This window comes from Scleropages formosus, chromosome 20 (assembly GCF_900964775.1).
Source record: "Scleropages formosus chromosome 20, fSclFor1.1, whole genome shotgun sequence".
Classification (NCBI taxonomy): Eukaryota; Metazoa; Chordata; class Actinopteri; order Osteoglossiformes; family Osteoglossidae; genus Scleropages; species Scleropages formosus.
In genome coordinates, this window is record NC_041825.1 from 13,249,665 (window position 1) to 13,277,467 (window position 27,803).

General features: G+C 41.1%; 1 protein-coding gene across 1 annotated transcript in view; it reads right to left on the minus strand.

The window, feature by feature from the left end:
• Positions 1 to 10,695: 10,695 nt before the first annotated feature.
• Positions 10,696 to 27,803, minus strand: part of cyth3a (cytohesin 3a) — a 35,710-nt gene continuing 18,602 nt past the window's right edge. Inside the window, exons 2-13 of the mRNA XM_018761990.2 lie at positions 27,416 to 27,498; positions 26,143 to 26,207; positions 24,640 to 24,706; positions 22,412 to 22,530; positions 21,189 to 21,269; positions 20,474 to 20,586; positions 19,333 to 19,481; positions 18,925 to 19,036; positions 15,802 to 15,878; positions 15,256 to 15,327; positions 14,949 to 15,103; positions 10,696 to 12,589 (exon numbers count right to left, since the gene is read on the minus strand). Coding sequence (XP_018617506.1) covers positions 12,517 to 12,589; positions 14,949 to 15,103; positions 15,256 to 15,327; positions 15,802 to 15,878; positions 18,925 to 19,036; positions 19,333 to 19,481; positions 20,474 to 20,586; positions 21,189 to 21,269; positions 22,412 to 22,530; positions 24,640 to 24,706; positions 26,143 to 26,207; positions 27,416 to 27,498 — 1,166 coding nt within the window. The 3' untranslated portion in view covers positions 10,696 to 12,516. The remainder of the gene's footprint in view (positions 12,590 to 14,948; positions 15,104 to 15,255; positions 15,328 to 15,801; positions 15,879 to 18,924; positions 19,037 to 19,332; positions 19,482 to 20,473; positions 20,587 to 21,188; positions 21,270 to 22,411; positions 22,531 to 24,639; positions 24,707 to 26,142; positions 26,208 to 27,415; positions 27,499 to 27,803) is intronic.

Here is a 27,803-nt window from a genome sequence, read left to right on the forward strand (position 1 = left end):
CTTCATTATCTTGTAATCTTATAAAAAAGAAATTACAGACAATCTTGAGTATACTGTACCATGTGTTTTGTAACAAATAAACTTTGCGATGAAGTTACTGTGTAAATTCTCTGTAACATCGGAGGGAATCCTGGCTGTCACAATACCTGCATGGCTGGAGGTTATTCTCGAACCCGTAGCTTTTATTTGGGTGTGGAGACTCTTCCCCATTACGGTGCTGTCTCTCGGGGCTGAAGCTGTTGTCGCCGCTGCTCTGACTGGAGCAACTGCCGCAAGCGGAGCGTGCATCCTCACGCCTCCTACTCTTCCTTTTCTTGTGCCTCCAGGAGCCATCTGAGCACTTCTTGGTTGCGTCCTGTACCGTGTTTCTACAGAGGAGGGGTGCACAGTACAGGGAATAGAGTTTTCTACAGAAATGCAGCGTCACCAAAACATAAGCACAACACCATTGCAAACACTGACAGGTGCTGACAACACTAACTATTGTGCTTATTAACTTATTACTTGGCTCACGCTTTTATTGAAAACGTACCTCTTCCTGATATCTCTCTCTGTGCTCCCGTTCCTGTACCCTTCCCTTCTCCCGCTACCATCCCTGTCTCTCCTCCTCTCCCTGTGAGTCTCCCTTCTTCTACTTCTGCCTCTGTATGTTTCCTTTTCCCAGCTCCTGTACGTGTTCCCACTGCTACCGCTGCTGCTGCTGCTGTCCCTTTTCCCGTCCCTTTCCTTTCTTTCCCTCTCTTTCTTCCCGCGTCTGTTCCTCCACATCGTCCTGCCCCTGTTCATCTCTCTGGTTCTGCTCCTGTCCCGTTCCTCTTCCCTGATCCTGCTGCCATCCATTTCTTTGTAAGGGACCTCTTTGCTGAAAACAAGGAGTTACATTTCAATGAATACTCTGTCCATTTATTTAAAAACAAAAACAGGCTCTAAAAACTTACTCGGTGATGAAGCTGGCTTTCTGGCTCTCAGCAGCCTTTAACACCTCAGTGTTGCAGCTAAGGCACTGCGAGGTGGTGGAGCTGGGCGAGAGGCTGGCGGCCGTTATGATGATGCTGTAAGCCTTGGAGCATGAGGACATTTTCCACGAGCTGCCATCACTGATGTGGGGCTGATTTTGAAACATACCCACATTACAGACTGAACTAGCAGAAACGGTGTATCCCCTTCTTCCAATAATATCATGCTAATTCAGCAAAGTCACACAAGCTAAAACTCTTGTTTAGAGAGACTAATGCACCGTCACATAGTTATTCAAGGCCTGAGACACAAGAATGTTACTTGCAGACTCGGTGTTTGCCTTTGCATCATTCAATATGATTTTTGAGTTGTAATGTCTTTGCCGGTGGGATTATACCGCTGTGATTTCGAGGAGGTTCTGTGGCCCAGATGAGCCCGAAACGGAATTGTGGAGTACAGGCTGCAGGGGGGTGACATCAGGGTGTGAATCTGACTGCCCAGCTGTTTCACAGGAAGGGTTGTACTCCTCTCGGTTTTTCACATCAGGTGACCTGCCCACCAGAATGTTGAATTACACTCTACTGTTCCTTGTGCTCACATTTTTACAACAGTTTTTACCTGCTTGAATTCTAGCTCAAGTGGCTGGCTGGTTAAGAAGCTAGTAATAAGGTAATCTCACCTGATATAAAACAGAATATAGGCTTGCTGATTCAGGACTGTTCTTATGTCACTGATGGTGACTGATGCATCATTCATCTGATACCACTGTCCATCACTGGCCTGAGAAATAAGATCAACACTTAACCATAAAATTCATGCATAAAGAGATTTTTCATTGTGGGGATTTAATTGAAATAACTTCTGCTGAATAGAACCTCAGCAAAACAATAAAACCTTAAAAAAGTGTGTTGCTTCTTTAAAAAAGGCAAATGAGTCTTTGACCTGAGTTTTGACTTCTGCACTGTGGACATTTCCCATACTTTCTACATGTGGTCATACAGAGGTTCTTGGGACTAGTGCCTCTGCACTGAGGTCACACATAGTCACTTCAATCCAGTGCAGTGAGCGAAGTGTGTGAACGTAACCTTCACATAACAATAGTAGTGTCCAGAGTAGCAGTTTGACCCTGTGTGAACCAGCACGGCATACAGGAGGTAGTGCAGGGGCTCTCCATCACACTGGGACATGAATGGACGTATGTCCAAGTACTCGGGGTATCTAACATCCTGGGGAAGAGTGAAAAAAAACAGCATTTATACGCACACACACACACACACACACACACACAGTGTCTGAAACTGCTTGTCCCATGCGGGGTTGTGGGGAGCCGGAGCCTAACCTGGCAACACAGGGCGAGAGGCTGGAGGGGGAGGGGACACACCCAGGACGGGACGCCAGTCCGTTACAAGGCACCCCAAGCGGGATTCAAGCCCCAGACCCGCCAGAGAGCAGGACCTGGCCAAACCTGCTGCGACACTGCTCCCCCTCTTTTATATATATATAACAGTATATATATAAAATCAATTTATATAGATTCACACACACACACACACACACACACACACACACACACACACACACACATTTTCAGAACCGCTTGTCCCTTACGGGGTCACGGGGAACCGGAGCCTACCCGGCAACACAGGGCGAGAGGCTGGAGGGGGAGGGGACACACCCAGGACGGGACGCCAGTCCGTCGCAAGGCACCCCAAGCAGGACTTGAACCCCAGACCCACCGGAGAGCAGGACTGCGGTCCAACCCACTGCGCCACCGCACCCCTTTATATAGATTCATTTAAACTAAATTAAACTAAAATACCATAGTTTAAGACACATGATTATGCTCAGAAACATGAAAACCAAAGTTTCATATAAAACGAGAATTTTAGAAAGATAAACAAGCACAGTTGTTTCTTAACTGAATTTTGATACCCATTTATTACGTATATTGTTTCCTTTGAGCTCATTCAGAGGACTCATATCTGAGCCAATATTGTTTAACGAACAATACATCAGTGATGTCACAACCACATTCTTTCATTTTTAAAAGTTAGACTAGTGGAAGAAAGCAGAGAACAGCCCTACCTTTGTAATTTTATCCCCATAGTAGTTTGCAAAGCGGTTCAGAAAAATGGTCAGAACATTGGAGCTGCGGTGGATTGTGAATCTCTTCAAGGCTGGTACCATTTTGTTACATCTACAGCAGAAATCAAAGCGCAAACCGTTTCGCATACCTCGCTATATACCTGAATGCAATTTAAAACCCAGTCACACAAAACAATTACTCCGCACCAGTGTTACGCAGCACAGACAGGCCTTGTTGTATATTTCTGGATCCTCTCGCAAATTTACCATTCTCAGAAATCTTAGAATGCCGAAAGTGAATGTATCTGTGAGCTGTACCATTACTTTGTCAATTACTGCTATTACTGAGGTTTCAAAGACCTGTTCAAAAACGAGTTATATTATATAGTTATACATAGTGACAGATATGTTACACCGTTTAAGCCTTACTTAATACACTTATAGGCATTCTCTCCATCCAGCTGCTCTAGCTTCACAAACTGCTTGAGAGCTGCAATTATACTTGGGGCAGTCTTCAAATTTGAAAAAAAAAAAAACAAATTTCAATCATGGGTGCAAAATATGCTGCAGAAAACCAGAAGGTAACATCCCCCATTCGTGAAAATCTGTACGAATCTGTCGCACATGTATTATACCACACTTCAGCAAGGAGGGCCGTGCAGGGGCACCATGCGGTGTAGTAGTTATAACCATTTTCTTGAGCTCAGAGTAGCCAGGTTTGAGTCCCACCTGTTGCTGTAGTACCACTGAGCGATGTACTCAGGATTGCTACAGTAAATGTGGGTTTACACATCTGTGTACCGGGGTAGGGGGCATGGTGGGTTTGGCCTGGTCCTGCTCTCTAGCGGGTCTGGGGTTCTAGCCCTGCTTGGGGTGCCTTGCAATGGACTGGTGTCCTGTCCTGGGTGTGTCCCTGCACCCTGTGTTGCTAGGTTAGGCTCTGGTTCACCACAACCCCACTTGGGATAAGCAGTTTCAGCCTGTGTGCGTACAGGGGTACAATATTGTAAGCAGCTTCATGTATCCACTGAAAATTATAAGTTGCTTTGGGGAAAAGTGTCAGCTGAATAAATAAGTATTGTAGTCTACTGAACACAGCAAATAGAGGCTGTTTTCCATCCTTTTCAGTGACCCGCTTGCCATGACTCCATGTAAGGCCTTCAGTTCCATTTTCTTACAGTAGAAGAGTCACCTTAATTTCCAAAGCTACATCCAGGAAGGGATCGAAGGTGTCGAAAACAGCTTTGCACTTCAGGCATTTCACTGAGAAGAATTGGACCGAGTGTTATTTTTGAACAAAAGACACAAAAATGAACAAAACCGGATGGAATGTGAAATGAAGCTTAATGTCATACCTACTGAGAAACTAACATTTAAGATATTTCAAATGAAACACGTGTAACTTTTCAGGATTTGATAATAACACTCTGGCCAGAGGCATGAGAGAAACGTGAACCAACCTCTTGACCTTAAGCAGCCACCAAACACTTGATGGACAAATGCAGCTGCCTGGACTGGACTGTTTACTCTGTTAAAAAGAAAAATACCAACTATCCTCAAATCATACTGAGCTGATGGTATAAACTTTACATTGGAAGAAAGACTGTGGCTGGCAGGGTTTTTCACAGTTACCAAACTATGCAGGTGTTTCTTTGGAAAAAAGTTTTTAGGTGATTAGGTATCATGAATGCATGCTATTATATTTAAAAAAACTATATTATCTTATATTTGACGTAAAATGTTAAAACTATTGGTATAAAGCAGTCTTTCTTGCTTTGTTTGCAAACCCTTTCAAAATTTTGTTGGAGTTCATGTTTTTTGTCTGATCACGTTGCAAGGATGATATTGGAAGGCTGTTGAGTCTTCGTTGAAACAACCTTGACATTAGGTAAGGTTTAATTTAGGAAAGCTCCTTTGCACTGATGCTCTGTGCCCCTCTTCCCTTTCCTCAACCTCCTCTGCAGAGCCTTCCTTATTTTTCAGAGCTGGAGGTGGTAACCCTAGTGGGGGTCCTCTGAGGGCACAGCCCCCCCCATTGGATCAAATAGGTTCAAGTGGCCAAGGGTTGGCCCTGCCTCCAGACACAGCAAGAGTCTGTCTTGTGACCAAATTGTGCAAGTTTCAAATCCTTCCCCGAGCTACCGCTGTATTTTAAGTGGAGTAGACTTAATCTGTATTGCTTCGCAAATTAAACAAAGGATCAGATGTAGATGCAGTAGAGAAATGGTTTTGTAACACAACAGAGTTTAGTTCACATACTCATTTGCAGGGAGGCAGCACTTAAGCATAGCCTCAAGTGTGCATCGAAGGAACTCATGGGCATCTTCCTGGCTCCCGTATTCAAAATGCTCTGCAATTCCTGCACCCGAAGGAGTGGATATTGAATAATAATGTAAATAAATGTGACAGTTAACATGGAAAATATCATACGAAGTCATATTTGTCCTGCACAATCCTCCACAGGGATTAAACTTACGCTTTAGTTCACTGAGAACACCAGTAGGTCTTACAACTTTTCCAGAGTTGGCAAAGACGTGTGTGATATGGTCTTGCATGATGCACATCATGCAGAAGCCTGACCTGTGACCTGTTAATTGATTGTAACAGTTCAAATCCTGCGTGTGGTAGACAGTAAACACTGAACTGAATGTTGAATATAACCTGGGATACACGTACAAGTTTTGGAATGCTCCCGGGACAGCATGTAGTTGGCCAGCGGTGGTGTGTAGGTGAGACACTGGAGAGCCGAGTTGAGGAAGCAAGTGTTGCCCAAGTTATGGAGTCCTGCTCCAATGCGATGGACCTGGTTCCACTTTAAACTGATCTGTGTGTGATCTGCTGGGATCTCCTGGGGAAGAACAACTTTCTTTGGGTGGACATCATCATCCCCAATTGTCATAATAGCTGAGGACAAAAAAGTCAGAAATCTGCAAATTACATAAAAACATTGTTTTTATTTATTCATTTTTTTTTTACATTTTGTATTGATTTTAAATGAGCCAGAAAATTTCTTTTCATGACCATTAACAAAAAATAATGTCCTACGAAGTTAACTTAGACAGATTCCTTTGAAGAACAGATCAACATCATTTTTTTGGATTTAAAGCTGGCTGAAGGTAAAACCCTGGACGTACAGTACCATAGTTTATTATTTTCTATATATTATTTTCCACCCATGCAAAACTATCTGGTACCTTAATCTTGTTCTTTTAAGTTTTAAGTAACTTTTAAAATTTCTTTTACAACTAAAGGAAAAAATGTAATTCATTCAGGAGAACATTCTTCTTCTTCTTCTTATTATTATTATTATTATTATTATTATTATTATTAATGCAGTTAAACATTAAAAGCCATACAAATTTTCAAATTGTGTAGGAATATTAACTGCTCATGATCACATTTAGTGTTTGAATTATTTGTTTATCTACGGCTGTTCGTTGTACCACAATACTTTAATGGGGCAATTTATGTTTATTTCAGTAGAAAACATAGTATTACTAATACATTAGTAAAGCATGTAAAACACCAATTACCTAAAGAAGAAAAATTATCAGCATCCAGCATCTGAAATTCAGAAAGAATGCAGAATAGTCAGTTAACAACTACAAACGGCCTAGCAAGTGCTAGTCAAGTTGATCAGTGACCATGCAATAAAAACTGCATGCAAAACCAGAACATAATAATACTATCGCCATGGTAACACAAAACAAAAACAGAATCAAAAAGTTGCCATGGCTGTGCACTGGGCACTGTTACAATAGAATGACGTTCAAATTATATTAATCAATAGTGAGAGCAATACTCCTTTACAGCGAGAATAGTGTGAGTTCTTTCCATGAGTGGATTTATGCTCTACTGCAGTAACCCTAAGATTAAAACAGCTGTACTTTGAATAACAAATTTTTAAAGATACATTTTCCTGAAAAGAAGAAAGCTTTGTTTCTGTCACCACTATTGCCAAAGGCACTCACATAGCTTCATTGGAAAGATTGTTTCTTATATTCCTTCACTTAACTGGCACTTTTCTCTAAAACCACCTAAATATTCATCTACTCATAGTCATCTGCCCATTTATACAGCTGGGTAATTTCACCGAAACAATGTTAGGGTTAGTACCTCACTCTAGGGTACTAAAGCTGGAGATGGGATTTGAACTTGCAACGTTTGTGCCTAAAGGCAGCAGCTCTAACCACTACATTTACATTTACATTTATTAATTTCTCAGATGTTTTAATTTCTCCAAAGCCACATACATCTTAGAGAAAATACAATTTGTGTATTACATCAAGAGAAAGAGACGTAGTTGCAGACATGTGATTCTTAAGTAAACCTATTTTGTTACTTTCCGCTTGATGCGCCGATGTTCATCGATCGAGTAGGTGCATAAAACGCAGGACAGATGAATCCTGATCACCTTCTTACATTCTTTTTTTAGAAGACACACAAACATTTGCATACTATACAGGAGTAGCGGCTGTGTAAAGGCTTATCCGGGGATGATCATAAAGTTACGGTGCATGAACATTTACATCATAGATGAGCTTGAGAGATCATGGGCGAAGTGAGTCCGGAAGAGGTGAGTATTCAGATCCTTCTTAAATGTGGACAGAGTTTCAGCAGTTCTGAGTGAGAGGGGGAGGTCGTTCCACCACAGCGGAGCCAGAACTGAGAAGTACCCTACAGTACCCTAGACCAACTTAACAGATTGCATTACCTTTGTGAGACTTGAGATGATAACTTTTAGACTTTTATAGCTGGAACTCTTCACTCTACACGACACAATGGCTTAAACATCGATCTGGCTGATGTGTTTTTTTTTCTGAAGTGTTTGTAGTTGCAGTTCTCAGCCTCTCTCGACAGATGGAAGCATTTCACTGCTCTTCACTCTCGGCGCAGCGATCTGCTGCCAGGAGTTGGTTGAACGGGTTCGGTGTTGATAGAAGGTTCATTTCACAAGGATGGAGAAAATCAGGCGAAGAGGAAACCATGTCATAGGTTGTGCTTCCTCCTAAGTAAAACCTGTCTTCTATTAGCATCTCTTACAAAGTAGCAGAACACCAGTCCTGCCGCATCCCTCGAACCTGCGACACGCGACATTAGGGCTTCTTTTCACCTCTCCGTGGTCTTGCGCCATAAAGGCCTCAGTAACACACATTTACAGTTGTGTGCAAGTAACGATGCGCTTTGTTGCGTTTCAAAAGCAGCGGTAATTAATTTTATCTTTATTCAGAGTTACTGCAAAGCACGTGAAAATTCTCACGTTGCACTTTTATAAGGGGGTGGGTGCAGTGGTGCTGCAGGTTTGGCCGGGTCCTGCTCGCCGGTGGGTCTGGGGTTCGAGTCCCGCTTGGGGTGTCTTGTGATGGACTGGCATCCCATCCTGGGTGTGTCCCCTCCCCCTCCAGCCTTGTGCCTTGTGTTGCCGGGTTAGGCTCCGGTTTGCGGCGACTCTGCTTGGAATAAGTGGTTTCAGGAAATGTGTGTGTGCGCGCGCACAAAATTTTCTATTTCAGAACTTACCGACGCAATTGATTTCAAACGGAAAGCGACGCAGCAGCAAGTCATTGTTGGCAATACAGTGTTTGTAGAACTGCTTCAAATTGTTATGTGTGCCATATAATAATTTTTTTAAAATTGGTATGATTTTAATGAGCCAGCTTCCTTAACATTTTTGATACGTGCTCTTTGATGATCTAAACGGCTTCTTCCAACAACAGTTTTTAGTCAACGATGAGATCCTGGACATCGCTTCAATAATTGGGAACACACACTGTATTTCCATCACAGAAAATGTCATTTTTTTCTTTCTTGTGTTTATTTACCTTCAGCAGTGATTACCACACTTCCCATGTAAAGAACAGAACTGAAACAGTATATGCTTTACAAAAAAATCAAAAAAGCCTGGAGCTTAACATCTGTACTGCTGCTCAGTCACAGACTCAGGACTTTCTTTCTCACTGCTTTAAACAAGACTGCTTCTCTTTAGGATTTACTCCCGGGATGAATGAAGACCCAGGCAGGTTTCATTAAAGGGACTATACTGCTTTGTCATCCAGCTATTTGCAGAAATTCAAATAACTTCTTACCGTTTCTTGCTTTCTTCAAGGAACGATATACGTACTTTTACTTTCTAAAGTAAAAATCCAGTCGAGTTTTGGCTTTAAAAAGAATAGTGTGAACTGTATTTGTGAACTGCCTTTAAGTGGTACTGCCAGTTTTTTTTTTGTACATAAACATTCCGCTTTTTGTTCCAATAAATTCCCATTACATAGTTTCCAGCCTATACTGCGGGCATGTCTCAAAGTTGTTATGGTTTTTTTTTTTTTTCCTGCAAATCAAAAGAGTCCACCCTTAGCTGTACTGTAGCCTTTGTGGCAAAAAAATCTACCATGTAAAAACAGCCATAAACACTTAATCAGGAGTCTGTTGTACAACAGCTGCATGTGGGTGACATGACGGTGCAGAATTTAGTGCTGGTTCCTCACCTCCTGAGGTCTGGGGTCAGATGCGGGTTTCAATCAGGTCAGTCTGTGCAGAGTGCATGTTCTACTTATGTTTTCATGGGTTTCCTCTGTGTGCTCTTGTTCCCTCTCACAATCCAAAGGCATGCGTTTCTGGTGAATTGGTGACTCTAAAGTGTCCATGGCGTGTATGTGTGAACATCCTGCAATGGACTGGTTTCCCACAACAGGTGCACCGGTTCTCACACCCTAGGCTTCCGGGGCAGGCTCTGGACCACTGCTACAATGCTTTATGAAAACGGTTAGTAAATCAATAGATGGCTGACTGGAGGATAACAGCTGTACTGTACTGGAGAGAAATGTGGAAACCTGAACAGGTACTCACCGAAGAGTCTTGGTCTGTAAAAGGTAAATGCATGGTTGCAGTTGTGTTGTGTGGTAAATTTACTACACACATTCTAAACCATACCCAACATGGCTATTTACACTTCTTTCAGATTTTGTTCTTCTTTTGTACATTTTTAGAGGATTTTCTTCCTACAAGTATTTGCAATGCAGTAACAACTGATGAGCATCAGTTTAGCATTTGGCCCTTGTGCTGTGCAGTTATACAGTGGGTTTATAATTTATGCAGGACTGGTGCACTAATAGGTGGGGGTGCGGTGGCGCAGCGGGTTGGACCGCAGTCCTGCTCTCCGGTGGGTCTGGGGTTCAAGTCCCGCTTGGGGTGCCTTGCGGCGGACTGGCGTCCCGTCCTGGGTGTGTCCCCTTCCCCCTCCGGCCTTACGCCCTGTGTTGCCGGGTAGGCTCCGGTTCCCCGTGACCCCGTAAGGGACAAGCGGTTCTGAAAATGTGTGTGTGGCGCACTAATACAGCGTGTAAAGCAAAAAGTCAGGTATAACTGGGTCATCATATAACCCTTATGGCATATGGTGCTATAAGCTTGCACTTACACAAAACAATAATTAATTATATAATATTAAACATATTTACTCAAAAAGAAGAGAGACTAAAATTGTACACAGTAAATAGTTCCATATGTAATAGTAATATGCAAGAGAATACAAGACACTGAGAAAGACTGAGAGGCTGAGGGAAAATCTGTTGGTATTAGTTGATGCGCAGTGTATTCAGAAGTGTCATTGATACGTTGCACCCCCAAGCCCCCCCCCCCCAAATAAATGAACAAAATTGAAAAACTGGGGGTGAGCTGCATTAAGTTCAGACTGTAACTGAAAGATGCTTAGGATGCAGCCCCACGGTACTCAGTAAGTGACTTGGTTTGAAATACCTTCTTGTAATTTTGTTCTGTCATATAGGAAGTTTTTTGCATTCACCCAGTTATGATGTCAGTGATACAACAGTTACGTGTGTTATTGGACACTGCCCGTAGTCCTAATGTTCCCGAAAGTCTACTGTGCCACAAAGCAACGTCTCTAGAGAAGATTCTGCCCTTGACAAGGGTTTTTATTTTCAATCCCATGTAAAACACTGCAGGCTTCAGCCTCATCAATTGCCATCATCTTCAGATCCCTTTCTTACCCCACAAAATATCTGCTCAAAAATATTTCTGTTACTTCTCTTTTTGGTAAAATTGCTACTATAGAAATTTACATTTAAGTTGATGCAAGCTACAGCCATTAGGTTTTACATGCAATAAACCTCACACCAAAAATTAGTAAAACATAGTATATACATTATTTACACATAACTTAAGAAGTCTACTCTCTTCGACAGTTACAAATAGAAATGTTGCAATTATGTAAAGAAAATAAATACAAAAAAGAAAAAGTTATTGTAATGGATCTTCAATCACAAACTGGCCACAATTTTCCTATCACATTACAATATAACATTTACCAGAAAAAAAAAAGAAGTCATTTAGAATCCATCACAATATTAGCTTAATCCACAGATTCTTCTGTCAGCCCCCAAAAGCTCAGTCAATGCTCTGCTACCACTTTGTTTACACAAAACATAAGGCTTTGACATTTTTCTAACATTTTAACTAATTTTTTTTAAAGAAAATCAGGCTGCATTCTGACTGACGTGAAAGGTTTCAGCTGTTAAATTTTAAAGGTATATCATGGCACCCCCAAGAGCTGAGAAATCGTCTTTAAGAGCTGTTTCCACTTTCGTTCTGCTTCCTCTAAACTGTTTAAATCAGTGGCTGCCAAACCTCTCCGATGAGGGAGGCCCAGCTGTTCCGCGTATTCGCTCTATTTCAATCGCAGAGCGCACCTGATCCGGCGAAGCGACTCGGCACCAAGCCTCTGACGAACCGAATCAGGTGTTTTTTTCAATGAATATGACAGGTGAACCTGGGGGTGTAACCCCTTGTCAGGTGCCGGGGGACCAAAACATACTGTACATGCAGCAGTATTCAGTGGAGTTATTCCCCAATAATATTAGAGTGGCGTGAACGTTGAACACGTCACCCCCCTATGGTGGAACTGAATGAATGGGGACCTCAAGAAGAAATCTGGAAACCACTGGTTTAAGTCACTCTGTTTAAAATGTTTTTATTACCTCCAAGGACCTTGTAAACATCTAGAGAGTTGTGTGAGAGCATAAAAAAGTGTAGTGAGAAAAATCTCGATTGAGCACCGTGAGGAAGGCAAAGCATTCACTGCGCTGGGCGGCAGAACCGAAAGGCGAGCTACTGGTCATGTTTCCTTCTGCCCAGCAATGTCTTTCCTTCAGATTCTACATTTGGGGGCACGTTTGTCACCAGATGAAGACACAAAAAGAGGGAAAAACACATTGGGGTGAGAACTCAGAAGGTAAGAGAAAACCAAGAGGGGAAAGAAACAGCATGGCAGCCAGGCTGCAGTCACGTTCTCTGGTTTAGCCAGCAATGCGGGCCCCTGTTCTGCTCGGCCCGGTGACACAGTAGCTCCGTTGCCTCCCCTCACGCCACCCGTGCTCCCAATGTCACGCTACTGCTCTTTCACAATGTCCACTTGAGGACAGAGGAGGTCCTTGTTTTTGGGTGACTCTAGATGGACAGCTCTCACTTTTTATTGGCAATCCTTCGTTTCCTTGTTGCCAGCATATCATAGAAGGGATCCCTGCTGATGCTGGCCCTGGAACAGAAAATAAAATGAAAAAATACTAAATACAATAATATCAGAGGCATGTCTTTGATATGGAAATGGATGCACATTTCTACAAACTGGATTTTTCATATGGAGGCAGAGGGGGGGAAAAAAGTTTGCTATGTGACCCAGTTTAGTTTCCATGGTTTCAGAAGATTATTTTTTTCCATCCTCTGTCAGCTCCTGAGGAATTTCTTAGCATCAAATACACATTCCACCTTCCTCCTCAGCAGTGATTCACCACTTCAGTTTTCCGATGTAAAGAAACGAAGACCAAACAAATAGTTACAGTCAAACCTAGCGATTTTCTCCACATGACAAGATCTTTCTATCCTATTAGCACAGTCCAAGTACTAACTAACATTAGATTTATGTTCTATGCACCAAATTGTATGTAACGCCAGAGGGGCACAGAAACTCTATGGACACACATCAAATTGAGAACATGGGTGCGATACTCTGTAATATTACTGATCAACACTTTTAGTCAGCAATAGGTGGAAACTGTTTCCATTGAGGGGGGGTGCGGTGGCACAGTGGGTTGGACCACGGTCCTGCTCTCCGGTAGGTCTGGGGTTCGAGTCCCGCTTGGGGTGCCTTGCGACAGACTGGCGTCCCGTCCTGGGTGTGTCCCCTCCCCTCCGGCCTTACGCCCTGTGTTACCGGGTAGGCTCCGGTTCCCCGCGACCCCATCTGGGACAAGTGGTTCTGAAAATGTGTGTGTGTGTGTGTGTGTGTGTGTTTCCATTGGGGGGGGCGCCATGGATTTGGCCAGGTCCTGCTCTCTGGCAGGTCTGGGGTTCGAGTCCTGCTTGGGGCGCCTTGCAATGGACTGGCGTCCTGTCCTGGTGCGTCCCCTCCCCCTCCATCCCTGCGCTCTGTGTTGCCGGGTTAGGCTCCAGCTCCCCCCGACCCCGCTTGGGATAGGTGGTTTCAGACAGTGTGTGTGTTTCAATAAGGATGATGACACAAGGGTTCAAGTGCAGTTAGACACTCTGACGGACAATATATTCAGTCATTTGGCTGATGCTTTTTTCTAACACAGCTTACAATGTAGATCTACCAACAATGATTTAGCTATTTATACAGCTGGATGATTTTACTGGAGCAACTGTAGGGTAAGCACCTTGCTCAAGGGTACCATTGCTGGAGCTGTGATTTGAATCTGCAACCTTTGGGTCGAAAGCCAGCAGCAGTGTTAACAACTACACACATTCCACTAAATAACTGTAAGATGTTTTGGAGAAAAGAATCAGCTACATGAATAAATGCAAATCTGAGTAGCTTCAAGTACTGCTATAACTTGTATTTTATTCTGTATTTCTGAATTTGAGATCAGTTGAAATCTATTGGTTTCATTTACATTTACATCTATTCATTAAGCAGATGCTTTCCTCAAAGTACACAAAAGCAGATCTTTCCCTAATTAACCTTCCTACCCATTTAGCGCTTGGAATCAGACTGTCATTACAAAGAGAACATTAATGCAAAGCAAGACAGAAGGAATCTCCATTTCATGCTGTAATTTCATAGTTCTTACGTTACTCTGGTAATTCAAAGCTGACAAGTTTCTTAGATGCAAATGAGCTGCGGCCGATCAGACGGCAACGCCGCATGGAAGCGGATCTTTTAGCGGCTTGTCAAGATGATTAATGAGATTTAAAAAGGGAGAAGTCAGTGCACCACGAAGAGATTTCCTCATTCTTAAGAACCTCCATTACTTTTTTAGCAGGACTGTCCTCTGATCACTTGTCAACAGGGAAACCTCTGCGTTGTAGAGAGCATTTGTAGCAGACTAAGCTGACTTCAAGGCAAGGAATAAGGGGCCAAGATGCAGAAAGTGTCAAAATTTTACACAGGACTTGGTGTTTTATATAATCCTCATTTTTCACTCTCTGAAATTCAGCTCATCCCCAGAGAGACAACGTAAGACAACGTAATTTCTAACAATCAGGTGTGCCCAACAGCGTGAGAAGGAGTGTTTCTGCCCCCGGAGCCTTAGTGACCAGGGGAAGAAAGAAACAATTTTCTGCAAAAATTAAGGATACTGTTTTCTGAAAAAGCGACTGCTAAATGAAATTAATTGTGCCGACCCTCATGCGTGGACTCATTTGTGACATACCAGTGAAAACAAATAAATCAATTATTTAAAGTGTTACACCTGAGAATTATTCCATACACTGAAGTCGTTGGAATCTTCACTTTGATATGTGCCGACATCCACTGGCACACACAGCATACAGAAGAGCATAGAGACATAAGAGCAGGTGATATAAAAACACAGAGGCTTTTCCTTCGTTGTCTGTTTGGCACAGCAAGGTGAATACGGTACACAGGGCAACCTTACTTGATTGACTTGATCCACTCTTCCTTCTCCTCCGGTGTAGGAGCCGATATCCTGTAGACCACATGGTTCCCTTCCACGACCCTGCCATCAGCCTCCGTCTTGCAAGCTTTGATAACCTGGCCCTTGTGGTTGGGGTTGAACAGCTCAAAACAGTTCTGCGGGACAGAGAAACAATACCAGACATCTCCTGATAGACGCAGAAAAACTATTAGGAGAACAAAGCAATTTACAAAATGCAAGCGAGACAGTTCTGAGGGAACCATGGAAGTACCGTTCACTCTCCTGAGGGTCACAGTACTGTACTTACCGGCTTCCTGGGCTCCTCAACCTCTCTAATGCTGAGGTTCTCCAAGGGAATAATCCCACGAGGTTCCTTGTCCTGCAAAGGGGACAAAACACCTTACAACACTCATCTGCATTTATTTGCCTTTTTAAAATGTTCACAGCTCATTTTCAACAGCTGCTGGACACGCTTCTGAGATGCAACTGATAATACATGAGGAAGGAATCCATGCATCTATGTCCATGACTGAGTCTTCGAGCAATTCTGAAGAAGCCTTGTTTTCTGGATGAGCAAACTATGGTGGAATGTCAGTCAACCTTGCAGAGCAAATAAGAAACTCCTTGGGTTTCTGACCTTGAGGACAGGGCAGGCTTCTGAAGCAGGTTTATGATGACATTTGTCATTGATATTCTGAGTTCCTTTCATACTCATAGATACTGAATAACTAAAAGGCAAAAACAATCGCTGTGCTCAATGCAGTCATGGGGAGTCTCCATTTGGCTCTCATGGAAAACTTGGCTGAGAGGAAACGAAAATAAAAGTAGAACAAAAAAGCTAAATCAAACTTACTGTTGTGTACTCAAAGTAATACAGGCAGTTGTCAGTTAATATAAACCACCGTCGTTTCCAGGTTTTCACTCTTCCTCCTGCAGAAAGACAAAAAAATGGTGATGAACAAAAACAGAACGTATTTTAAGAAGACAGAACTCCATGCGTACAACAACAGATGGAAATTATGAGTTAGAATAATGTTGGAAACTACTTTCCATAACATTTAATGTCCACAACAACCTTTCATAAAAAAAAAAAAAGAAAGAAAAAGAGCGTTTCAGACTTTTCTTGAAACAAAAACTTAGAATTTAAAAAGAACCAGGATGGAATATTTTCTGAAGGCAACGTACAGGGGATTTTCATTAAAATCTGTGTTGCATTAGGAAAAAATTCCAGTAATGCAAACCTTACATTTGTTACAGCATGAACTACAGCACGAAACAGGGAGTGAAAGGAAATAAATAACAAAGGGTACTCACTCCCAGCACCAAAACTAAGTTTCTACACAAGAAGAATAAAAAGATAAAAGGCTTTCAAGAGTTGTTGATAGTTAATTTGATTGTAGAACACAAGGATAATGAAGGCTTCTGTCTAGTTTCTAGACACACTAATTAAGACAAAATTAAAACTTGGTTTATATTCCTTCCTAAATTTTCCAGCTGGTAGAAAAGGGGAATGTGTACTGCCACTGCCACTATATACAGCCAGATATAGAACTAAAGACAAGATTTTTTAAAAGAAACAGCAAAGCAATATCTTTATGTCATATCTCAGGTAAACATCATCTGGAACAAAAGAAGCCTTGTGTAAAAGTAAAAAGCAAATACATTTTCAGAGTAACACTGACTCACTGGACTGATTCAATGGCCTATTGAAAAGGCCTTATTAAGACCAGTGTAAAAGTGTCAATGTGTTAGCGTTTCAATACACCTTTTTTCTTATGAAGGCAATCAAGTGTTGGTTGGCGGCACTATACTTGTTAAGAGGGATTCAATCTTTTAACAGAAAATATGGCTGTACTCTGCTTCAGCTTATGCTTATTGCACTTTGGGATATTTTTAACTCTTTATGAAAGCAGATGATTGCTTCCTCTTACTGGAGGTCTGTTTCAAATGTTCTGCTCCACTACGCAGCTTATCTCCAACACTTAATTAATAACTGGCTATGCAATATGAAGGATGTGTGGTTACAGGGACAGCTGGTAGCATAGCGGTTAGTGTTGCTACCTTTAGACCCAAAAGGTTGCAGGTTTGAATCCCCCCTCCAGCTGTAGTACCCTTGAGCAAGGTACTTATCCTAAATTGCTCCAGTAAAAATTACCCAGCTGTATAAATAATTGTAATATTAACACTGTAAGTCACTTTGGAGGAAAGCATCAGCTAAATGAATTAATGTATTTATAAAACCACTGTGAGACAGACTGTCATTTTTGGAAGCGGGGTAAAAAATACACATGGAAAAGAGCTGCATCGCAGTGCTTTCAGCTGAACTGTATGAAAATCAATTGAAATGACTCATCATATAATTTAGAGAGAATATTTAGAAGACCATTAGAAGAGTTAAGGTGAAATGTAGCCTACTGCTAAAGAGGACTTAAGGAAAGGTTGTGACTTAAGGAAATGAACAGATGTGGTTGTCAGCAGGCAAGCATTTCCCAGTTGCTGTGACACATCATGTTAAGAAGTGCACAGTAAATTGTGTTCTGTTCGAGGTGAAGCAGATGTAAGAGCCAGCACTGAGTGCAGAACGACATAATGCTTCTGTAGGATTTGGCGTTACGCATGGAGACCAGGTGACCATTAAACTCGTTCCGAAAACCAGCACATCAGCTTGTCTCCAGGGAGCATGATGTAATCTTACTCCTAACTGGTAGTACCCTGCTAATTTCACTATACACAGAAGCATGTGGTAATGGTATTAGAGGGAGGTGGAGAGAAGGAGGGAGTGAAATAGGCCTAGGAGGGTAGGATGGAGGGTTAAGGAGTTGGAGGAGAGGGATGGGGTGAAGAGGAGAGGCAGGAAAGTATAGGGAAAGGCTAGGAGTGGTGTCTCAACACTACCCTGTTGCACTTCCATGCCAGCAACAGCCACACTAAAACCACAACATACAGTTACTATGTAATTATATGGGAGGAACTGCACTATGACTGCGTACAGTATGTCAGAGCAGTAAGAGCACGATGAGTGCATTAAGGCTGCGCTGAACTGTATGGGGAGGGGGCAGAGGGAAAGGCCGACAGCGATGGGCTATCCAGACCTCCCTTGACCAAATTTTTTAGATACTGACAGCTGCAAAACATGGGAAACAACACAAGATCCATTAAAATGTAAATATAATGACACCCCTGTAAAATGGTAGCATTAAAAAATGCATAAATAAATGGAAGAGCGAGTTATTTTCCATCAGATGCCCCATAACCCACAGGGATCTGGTGTGGAAGAAGGAAAACCTCACAAAAACGGATGCCGATTCTGGATTTGTTTCTGTTCAGCTTTTTAATACATAAGGTGTTTTGAGGTGCATCTTGCGGCAATAAGCTATTTTGTAAGTGGGATGAGAATATGTTGTTTTTCGAGGTCTAAGTTCTGCTTCTGCCTTTCGTTGATGTTGATGTGTAGTGTCAAAGTCCAAGACTGCTCTTCGGCGCTCTCCAGGATCCCCCTACAGCTGAGTCACTCAAGCGCTATGCCAAGTTATTAATTCTGGCAGCTTTAACATTACACACAGTGTAGATAATAAGACAAATTGCCCTGGCACAGCTCAAGTCCAGCTGTTACACTCATTGAAAACTCACAAAAGCAATGATAAATGTATTGTGTGTTAAGTCTTGGTACACAGTGCATTCCTTGACACTCTACGCATATTTTGAATTCATATCTATTTTCAAATATGAAAAGTATTTGCCTCTTGGCATGTGCAGTTCATTTAATCAGGTTCAAGGCTGTAACAGGTTACAATAGTGTCCTAACACAGCTGTGATATGTATGAAATGAATAATTTCCCACTATGTTTGTAAATGTTTAACTGAATCACTCTCAGCAGATAAATTAACAACTCTTCTAAGTCACTGACCTTTTTTTTCGTTTTTACACGAAAACAAAAAAGGGAGCAGAAATTCTGTTACTCTGTCGTGTACCTACCAAGCTTTAGCAACCATCCTTCTCGGTCTGGATTGAAGAATGTGTGTGTCAGGTCATTGCCGTCATCTTCCGGAATTTTGAAGGGTTCATTTTTAATACTCTCGTATAAATTCTGTTCAAAGAAAAAAAAAACACATTGTGACATATTTGGTATGTCTGAAGTTTTTTGATTTTTTGTTGTCATCAACATGTGGCAAAGCTTTAATGTGCGTACCCTCAATAAATCATCTTAAGGAAAAAAATAAAACCGGGTATTCTGATTAGAAAAAGGGTAAAGCACAAATAAGTATGCATGGATGAGTTGCCATAGTTTCCTGGAAAAACAGAGTGACCCCTAAACCATGGTGGGAAAACAGATATCTTGATGGAGAACTGGGCTTTCAGTGGCACCAGCCAGGCGGCACTGACCCTGAGCAGCTCCTCGGGAAGGTCTCCCCCATTGTTGATTCCACGGTTCATGGAGATAAAGCGCTCCACTGGAGGCTTGTCCCTCACATTGGGATTGTGTAGGCTCGTGTTCAGCATGATGATGGCGAAGGACAACACGTAGCATGTGTCTGCAGAGCACAGAGGAATCAAAGCCACCAAAGTTTACTTTTACAGCGACTTCCAATATTCAGTCTCGGTACATTTGTGTGTAGTTCATTACCAAAACTGAGAACCATACATTAAAACCACACTGAAAAGGTGATCTTTTCTATTAAATGTTGTTAACAGCAAACTCAATTGGCCCATGTATTTAATTAATCCATTTATACAAACACACTTTCAGGAATGCAGAAGGTATGACGGAAAAAATGCCACCATTTCATTCTCTTGCATTCGTTTCCCCCTATAGAGTAACGACACATCTGACATTACTTAGAGCTTGGAATGTTTAATTCATAAATCACTTGGCACCGAGAGAGTGAAAAAGGAAATATTTTGAAAGAAGTAAATCAAGCCTTTGTTGAGCAATAACCTCACTAATGAAGGTCCATCAGTAAATAATTCATTACATTGTGCTAGTCATTAAGGCTTTGCTCTTTCCTTGTGTAAAATGAGACTAAACTGCCAGACGGCACTGTATCTGTGCTCCCATCATCTGAGAGTGATGGTCTCACTTTATCTGGTTGCTCTTAAGAACTACTCATGGGACATGACGGTATCCCATAGTCTCACAAACTGTTGGAGCGATTACAACATTTCATATGTGTCAGTCAGGTCAATGTAAACAGCGCTATGGTCTGGTTGAAACACGATGGGAAAACAACGAAAGAACGAGATATCGGGTTGCACGGGTTTTCCTACAGATTTTTTGTCATAGAGGCCACCGTAATGCAAGCTAAGAGAATCTGACAGGAAATAACTGTAATGCTCAAAAATACTGTATGGGCACCTCATTAAGGCCCTTTGACTTTGGACATTTAAAAAAGCATCTGAACACAAACATTAATGAGCAGTTAATGGGTGAAAGCAGTATAAACCAGCAATTCGGAACCGTACTCAGCCAGCGAACAGTAAAATGCTACACCAAACTGGCTGAGCTGGCTAACTGTGAGGGTCTGACCTGTGGACTGGAAGACCCCTGGGTTGCACTGGCAGTATCGAGATGCGAAGGCTTCCATCATCCGATCTATTTTCTGGGCTTCGCCCGGGAGCCTGAAGCTCCACAGAAATTGCCTGGAACAAAGGCACAGACAAGGAGAGAAGAGAGAAAGAGAATGTCAGAAAGACAGCGAGATACATATGGCTTCAGACACAAGGAACCCAATATCTTGGCAGTGGAAGACAGCTGATCTCAGTGGGACATGTGTCTCTCCCCTGCAGGGTGCCAGCGAAGCCTGCCTGTACAGTAGCTATCCCTGTGGATCTGTCAACATGAAGTCATCATCACACTCTAGATAAGGTCATGGCACTAAATTATGTTCTGATTAATGAACTAGGGTCAATCACTCTGAGGTCCTGCTTGATAACTGCTTGCAGTTCATTTCTATGTAATTGGATGAAACTGTAAAACCCTAAAAAAAAATACATTATTAATAAATTACTCTCACTGGTTAATGGACTTTCAGATAAGTTATTATTTAATGTTCAAATTGTGAGAAAATGACCGCACGTATTTAGCCGGATGTCACTTTGAACACTGTGTAGTGGGCAGCAGAACTCTATTCCTGCCAGTGGTTTTACTCTAGTTCATGTGAAACAGTAGACATTAAAGCACTCAGTGAAATGTACAGACCATGCCATCTTCTCCAGGACCATGGCGAAATCTTCCAGCTCACCTTAAAGCCTGCACAAGGTTGAGGTCTGCAAACTCATGAAGCTCAACAAAGGCTTGGAGCACCTTAATGTTGAAATCATCCCTGGGAGAGAAATAATCCAACTGCAGTCAGAGAATCATTTACTATCAGTGATTTCACTTTCAAATAACCTTCAGCCTTATTTTTAAAAAAATCCCTCCAAGAGACAAAGACCCAAGACAATCTGAATCCTTCCTCGAAAACCGATGCAGATCCCATCATACAGCGCAAAAAGGATTTATTTCATGTCAGAAGAGATAACACTAGTGACAGCCCCAAACATTTCTTCAGCATTCTACAGCAGCCTGAATTTCTCTTGGATCCTGCAAAAGCAGTGTTTTTTTTTTACATACCAACATCTTAAGGGTTAGAGGATCTCAATTTTTGCTGTTTTGCATAATCAAAAATGCACTTGACTGAAATCAAATCACGATGAAACCCATATGAACCCTGGTATTAAAGACTGTGTGCTGGCTGCTATGGGACTCGGGGTGAAGAGAGGATACTGGAAGAGACATTTAGAAGGCACTGTATTTAGTGTTTAGAAATGTTGCCCACCGGCAATTGCCTTCATTTGTTTTATGTTTATTTTACCTTGATGTACAAAGTACTCAAGCTTAAAAGAACCCTCTGCATCAGGTAACGCTTCCAAACATGGAATACTAGAGAGGCAGCACTGACACATAGTTGTCACGAATTCAGCAAAACAATGTTTTGTGAGCGCATACAACTCTAACGAGAAAACATATTATCTCTTGCAGTTTTATACCAGGCAGGTGGGGGTGTCTGCCTTTGAGCACAAAGGTTGCATGTTCAAATCCCACTTCCAGCTTTAGGTACTTGCCCTAAAAACTGCTCCTGTAAAATCACTTTAAGTAACTCAACATTGTAACTATGTAAATGTATAAATAATGGCAGATGTTAATTTTTCATAACTAGTGCCTTTACCAGATGTTCATGGGTGTGTACAGCTCTATACTGAGATAAAGAACACACAATAGCAACGGTTTGCATTGTGAGGAACAGCAGTTCTATTCATTCACGAATCCAGATTATTCATCTCCTGTCCCTTGCAGGGCAAAACTCTAGACACTGTGGCTCATAACACACGTAAATCTTGCATGGGGCTTTACACAGTGAGATAGCGAAAATAAGTGTTAATTTCCCAAGTATAAAAGGTAATCAGGAAGAGGAAAGACACTTACCGCTCCCCTAAGTAATCCCCAATGACAGTTTTGTTCAAGCCCTCTCCTTTGTAAAGGAACTGTGCAATATCTTCAGGAGTGTTCTGTAGGAGGTCGTTTTCCAGGAGAAACTGAATGCCCTGTAATTAAAGCACAGTTGATGAATAGTCTTCAGTTGTTCATGTAGTGCACCGTAAAACTTCAAGGTGACTCTATCGGTAAGGGTATGGTTATCTCTGTGATTAATTACACAGTGTGTGTTCAACATAATACAAAACTGTCTAAACATTGAAGGCAGAATAACGGTTGATAACGTCAACACAACGATAAATAAAGCAGACACTGGTTTAAGAAATATTCTACTTTTTTCCATTTTGATATATCCAAAGAAATGCGTTATATCTTACAGTAAATGAGGACACTACGTACTGCTAATGGGAATACAAGAATGCTTTTCCAAAACATCATCAGTTTTTACAAAACAAGAGCAGGTGAGCAAAAACTTTTCCATTGACAGAAAGCGCGATTAAAACTCCAGAGTCTCCTCGGTCTCCCTGGTTTATCTGTCACTAATCTACTTTTATTTCGCCAACACTATGTAGTATTCTCAGATTTTAACAAATGAAGATACTGTCAAAAGCACATGGACACGTAATAAAAAATGATATGGAAGAATCAATATTCAAAGGCTATACAACAAACATGGAAAGTAGGTTATTGCCCCACATGTGACTCCCATGTGTGATTTTTATGATCCCTCAGCAGTTCTGTTCATCTCTATATATAAGCAGGGTAAAAAGGAGCCTCAGAGTCTTTGGTCCGCGTGACACGTTTTTAAAAGCCTCTAGAAACTGCTTATGGGGCTCAGAATGCTGCTATGTCCACAATGTCAGTTTGGACACCTCCAGAAAACATAGAATAAAAGATCAGTTGAGGGAAAAAGGTTAGTGTTCTATTTTTTTTGTATTTTTCTCGTATTCTGATATTTACTTGTATTACTAGTATTACTCATGTGAACGGAACACCAAATCAGAATGAGAATCTCCAGTATACTGTCGGAATCTTCATAGTCTTTTATATCAAAGCTTTGTTGCTGTGCATAAACTCCACACAACATCTGCCAACATTCGTTGGCAATCTCTGGAAGGAAGGCAATGGACTTGCACATGGTGGAGGGGCAACTGCAAGGGGACTGACTATCCATCTTCCACTATGCTCTCCACAAAAGGACTTACGAATCTGTGGCAAGAGCCTGGGGTAGCAACACCTTACAGTGGCTAGGAAACAGTAAATGCTTTTGGCAGCTTGACAGGGCCGTGGGGAACGGTTTCCTGCTTTGGCCCATGTCCACTCATCCCAATGGACGACGGAGCTACTACAGCATGATGTGAATGACCATCTGCACCCATGCCTTTCTGCCCTGCTGGGGCAGGTGTCTTCCGAGACAACAGTCCAAAGGCCACACTGTCACGTTGCACTCTGGGGAGATGAATATTGAGTTTTACATCTCTCAAAAGCCTCCCAGTCAGCACACTTCAGTTATGCGGTACATTTGTATCACAGTGAGAAGACATATATCTCCATGTCCACCAACTTCACAGACTTCTTCACAGCTTTCCACATACTGGAATTCTGGGTTTTTCTATACTTTGTCTCCTTCTCAAAAATGTACCGAAAAGCACTTTGTTACAACTCACTTGAAAAAGGGCCATATTCAAATTCAATTTATATAGAGCGCTCTTCTCAAAAGTGGTGGAGAACACTGAAAAAAATTGTTAAATAATAAATAATAATGAATGTATTAATAAAAATATATTAAACATTAAATAATATTTGATTGATAGTATTTATGTCATATGCACGGATGACCAAAAAATGAGAGGGAGTTGCTGCTGGAGCTGACGGTTTTATTATTAACCAGTTGTTCAAAACCTGCCAATCAGACTCTTTCAGGAAATGTTATAAAGTGACATGTGGTTCCCTAGCAACAATTATATGTGACGCTAAATAAGAAAGAACTGTATTTCTCGTTGGCATTCACACAAATCGTGACTCATTGAAAACTAATTAAAAAAACGGACAATGACTGGCTATTATGCTTCCAAGTTAAAACCATTTCTGTTAGGAGACAAATTTTATTTTTTAAGAACAAACTAAATTAATTTCATTCATTTACTTCAAAACATAATTTTTTTAAATTTATTAATTTAATTTTCAGTTCAAGTTGCTAAGGAAGATTACAAACGTACCTTTTTAGGATCCATGTTGAATTTTTTTCTTCCCATTGCAATCTGTTTATTTCTCTGTGATGTTTTGCTGTAACAGAAAGGATTTTTTTTTAAATGTGTATACTGAGACAAAAGTGGATTGGTCATTCTTACAAACCAGGTGAACACAAGTATTTGAAAAATATAAGATGACAATGTCCTAAAGCAAATATCAAGCTGCCAAGCACATTTCATAAATGTAAATTTTTGCATGTGTTGACAAAAACACTACAGTAAGCAGCAAGCCACTTGCACTCATTCAACAGAACTAGGAAGGCACTTGCACCTATAAGTGCAATTAAAAATACAGCTTTAGGTAGAAAAATCACAGCACAGTAATGTAATATTTTGTTTTTAATTACGAAAGTTGAACATTTTATTCACAATTTTATTTTTCTCTCTCAGCCAAACAATGACTTCTCTCTGAGGGGAAGAAGGGTTTTCCCTTTCTGGCAAGGATTAAAACTGATATAACTTAATAAGTCTTACATTAAAGCATCCACTCTAAGCCTTCGCTATAGAAATACATTTATGACCTTCAGGCAGTTGATTAATTAACTGAGTTCTTATGGTTTAATGAAAGATGGTAATGAGAACAGATGAACCACCGCACTAGTGAAATGGCTGCGTAGTTAGCGCGCCTCCCATCTCACAGAAAAGGGTAGGATTCATATGCAAATTATTACACGGACAACAGATACGCAGCCGTCATATGTATGTTTACATATCATCTGGAATTTTTAATAAGGAACTTGGTCAAAGTACCAATAGGAAGAGTATTTTATTTTATTTTTATTTCAAAAACACAATCTGATATAGATTTAGCTGATGCTTTTCTCCAAAGCAACTTACAATTTGAAGCTCCCTACAATTATTGACCTATTTATACAGCTGGGTAATTTTACTGAAGCAATTTAGGGTAAGTATCTTGCTCAAGGGTACAACTTTTGCATACAACAAAACACAAAAGAGTTTGCTTTGAACATATTTCCAGGGCACACGCTTTGAAATACTCCATATTGTGGTAACGCTGAAGTGCTAGCAGGCATGAAATCATGATCCCAGCATGTTAAGCTGCTTCTCAGTTGTACAGCAGTATTTGGTGAAGGAATCGTAGGCAACATCCAGCCGCTTCCTCCTAGCTCCCCCAAACTCTGTAAACTAAGACCTCCGTTGCTCAAAAGAGCTAATACTTCAGTACGTCATTCCTCAGCGAAACATAAGCAAAGGCTGGCAAGGCTGGCCCAGTTGAGCCCATTCCAACACAACCAGCTTCGTCCAACAAGACCAAGTGTGCTAATTGGGTTCCCTAATTAAAATGGCTAAAGGAGGTGATGACATACCAAAGAAAAGATTAAAATATGAACTGGAAAAATGGAACCTGCTATTTCACCCATATGCATTTATAGCTAGGTGTAAATTGAGGAAGAAATGCGGTAATGTGCAATTGTGCCTATCAAGAGATTACGGCTATATCATACTCACCTCTCCCCCACGCAAGTTAGCTGCTCGATTTCAGTCATGACTTCTGCAATCTCAAACTTCAGACGCTGCAAGAGACATTCAGAGCAGTTGCGGCTTTGATCTGCACAAATTTGAATCAGCGCGCATTTTCATGCTTTGACTTTCTTTGTAAGAATGAGAAGACGCAATGATTCCACCGGAACATTTTCATATCAATTTCTTTAAATAGCTAAGATCACCAAATCAATTTTTTTAAGTGAGGATTTTCAATACAGAATATGCTCTTCTCGCAAGCTAAAAGAAAATGTTTTCTAAGAGAAGTCAGTGGCAAAAATATTATGATGTGAATATCTGGATACTGAAGAAGTTATTCCTGTTATTCCTTAACAGAACAACTTTATTCCTGGACCAACACCCAATCAAAGAAAAGTTACACACAACATATACAAGCATCAACAAGTTATTCTAAGCATTATTAATCTCTTCCTTAACAAATGGAATGGCTTGGTAGAAACAGGGAAACATCAAGGCGACCTAGTTCCCCATTACAGTTCTGTTAGAAAGTTTTATAAGGTTCTGTACTCTGTGTAGTTTCACATAAATTAAGTGGGCGTGTTATAAATATTCCTCCAGTGAAGTACAAATTTCCTTAATGTTTTCACAGTTCCATGAAAACAGTAGCACAAATGTAATTTTTGAACTCTTACCTGTCGACTGTAAAAAGAATGAAAGAGTGTAGCCCACATAATTTAAATGGAATGACAACGCGGAAAAGGGAGACATAACAGAGCAAGATGGAGTCTATTGACAGCACTCTCAGCCGGTAACACCACTTTTTGGGCGGGTCATCTGCCGGGACTAGCTACCAGTTTGAGCAGGACTAAACAAAGCAGACCTAAATAAACAACGTCAGGATAACTGGGGACAGTATCTTTAAACTAGGATGAGCGGTTCTTAAAGTCAGACACTCCAGTAGCCAGGAAAGGGTGCAAATTTTAAATTCGTCAGTTCCTCCCAAAATTACTACAATTCAGACAAAAGTGTGTTAAAGTGTGGTATTATTTGTGAATTATCAGTACCAGTTCATTTCCAAGTATCTTAAGAAAGTCTTATTCTTCTAAAATCAAAGGTCTTCTTATAAGGACAGATATATATGCATATTCATTATGCATGATGCTGTAGAATGAGGACCTCGAGAAGAACTCAATGAAAACAGGGGTTTGAAGTTGAAAAGCACAAATTGAAACAGCATGACAGAGCAAGATTTAAATGAGCAGAATGTCATTTCAGGTACCTCGATATCATCCAGCAATTCTTTTTTCCTGCGTCGTATGTTTGACAACTCGTCTCTTTCTCCAACTGAGAGATCTTCGGGCACTGAAACAAGATAACGTTCATTAAAGATGGCGATTCGTTGCTTTGATAGCATCAATCTTTCCTCCAGGTGATAAAATTAAGCTAATGTAAATGAAACAATTCATAAATTTAAAAACATGGATTTAATATATACATTGAATTGAAGCATTTCCAGAAATTGTTCAAGTGTTGCAAGTAAAGCGCACATTTGTGAATTATCTGGATCTGCTTCTTTCCAGACCTCCTGACCATCAGAACCAGTTTGCCATGGCTTACCCACCGAAGGTAAGAGTACTCTAACGGTAAAATTATTACAGCACCTAGAT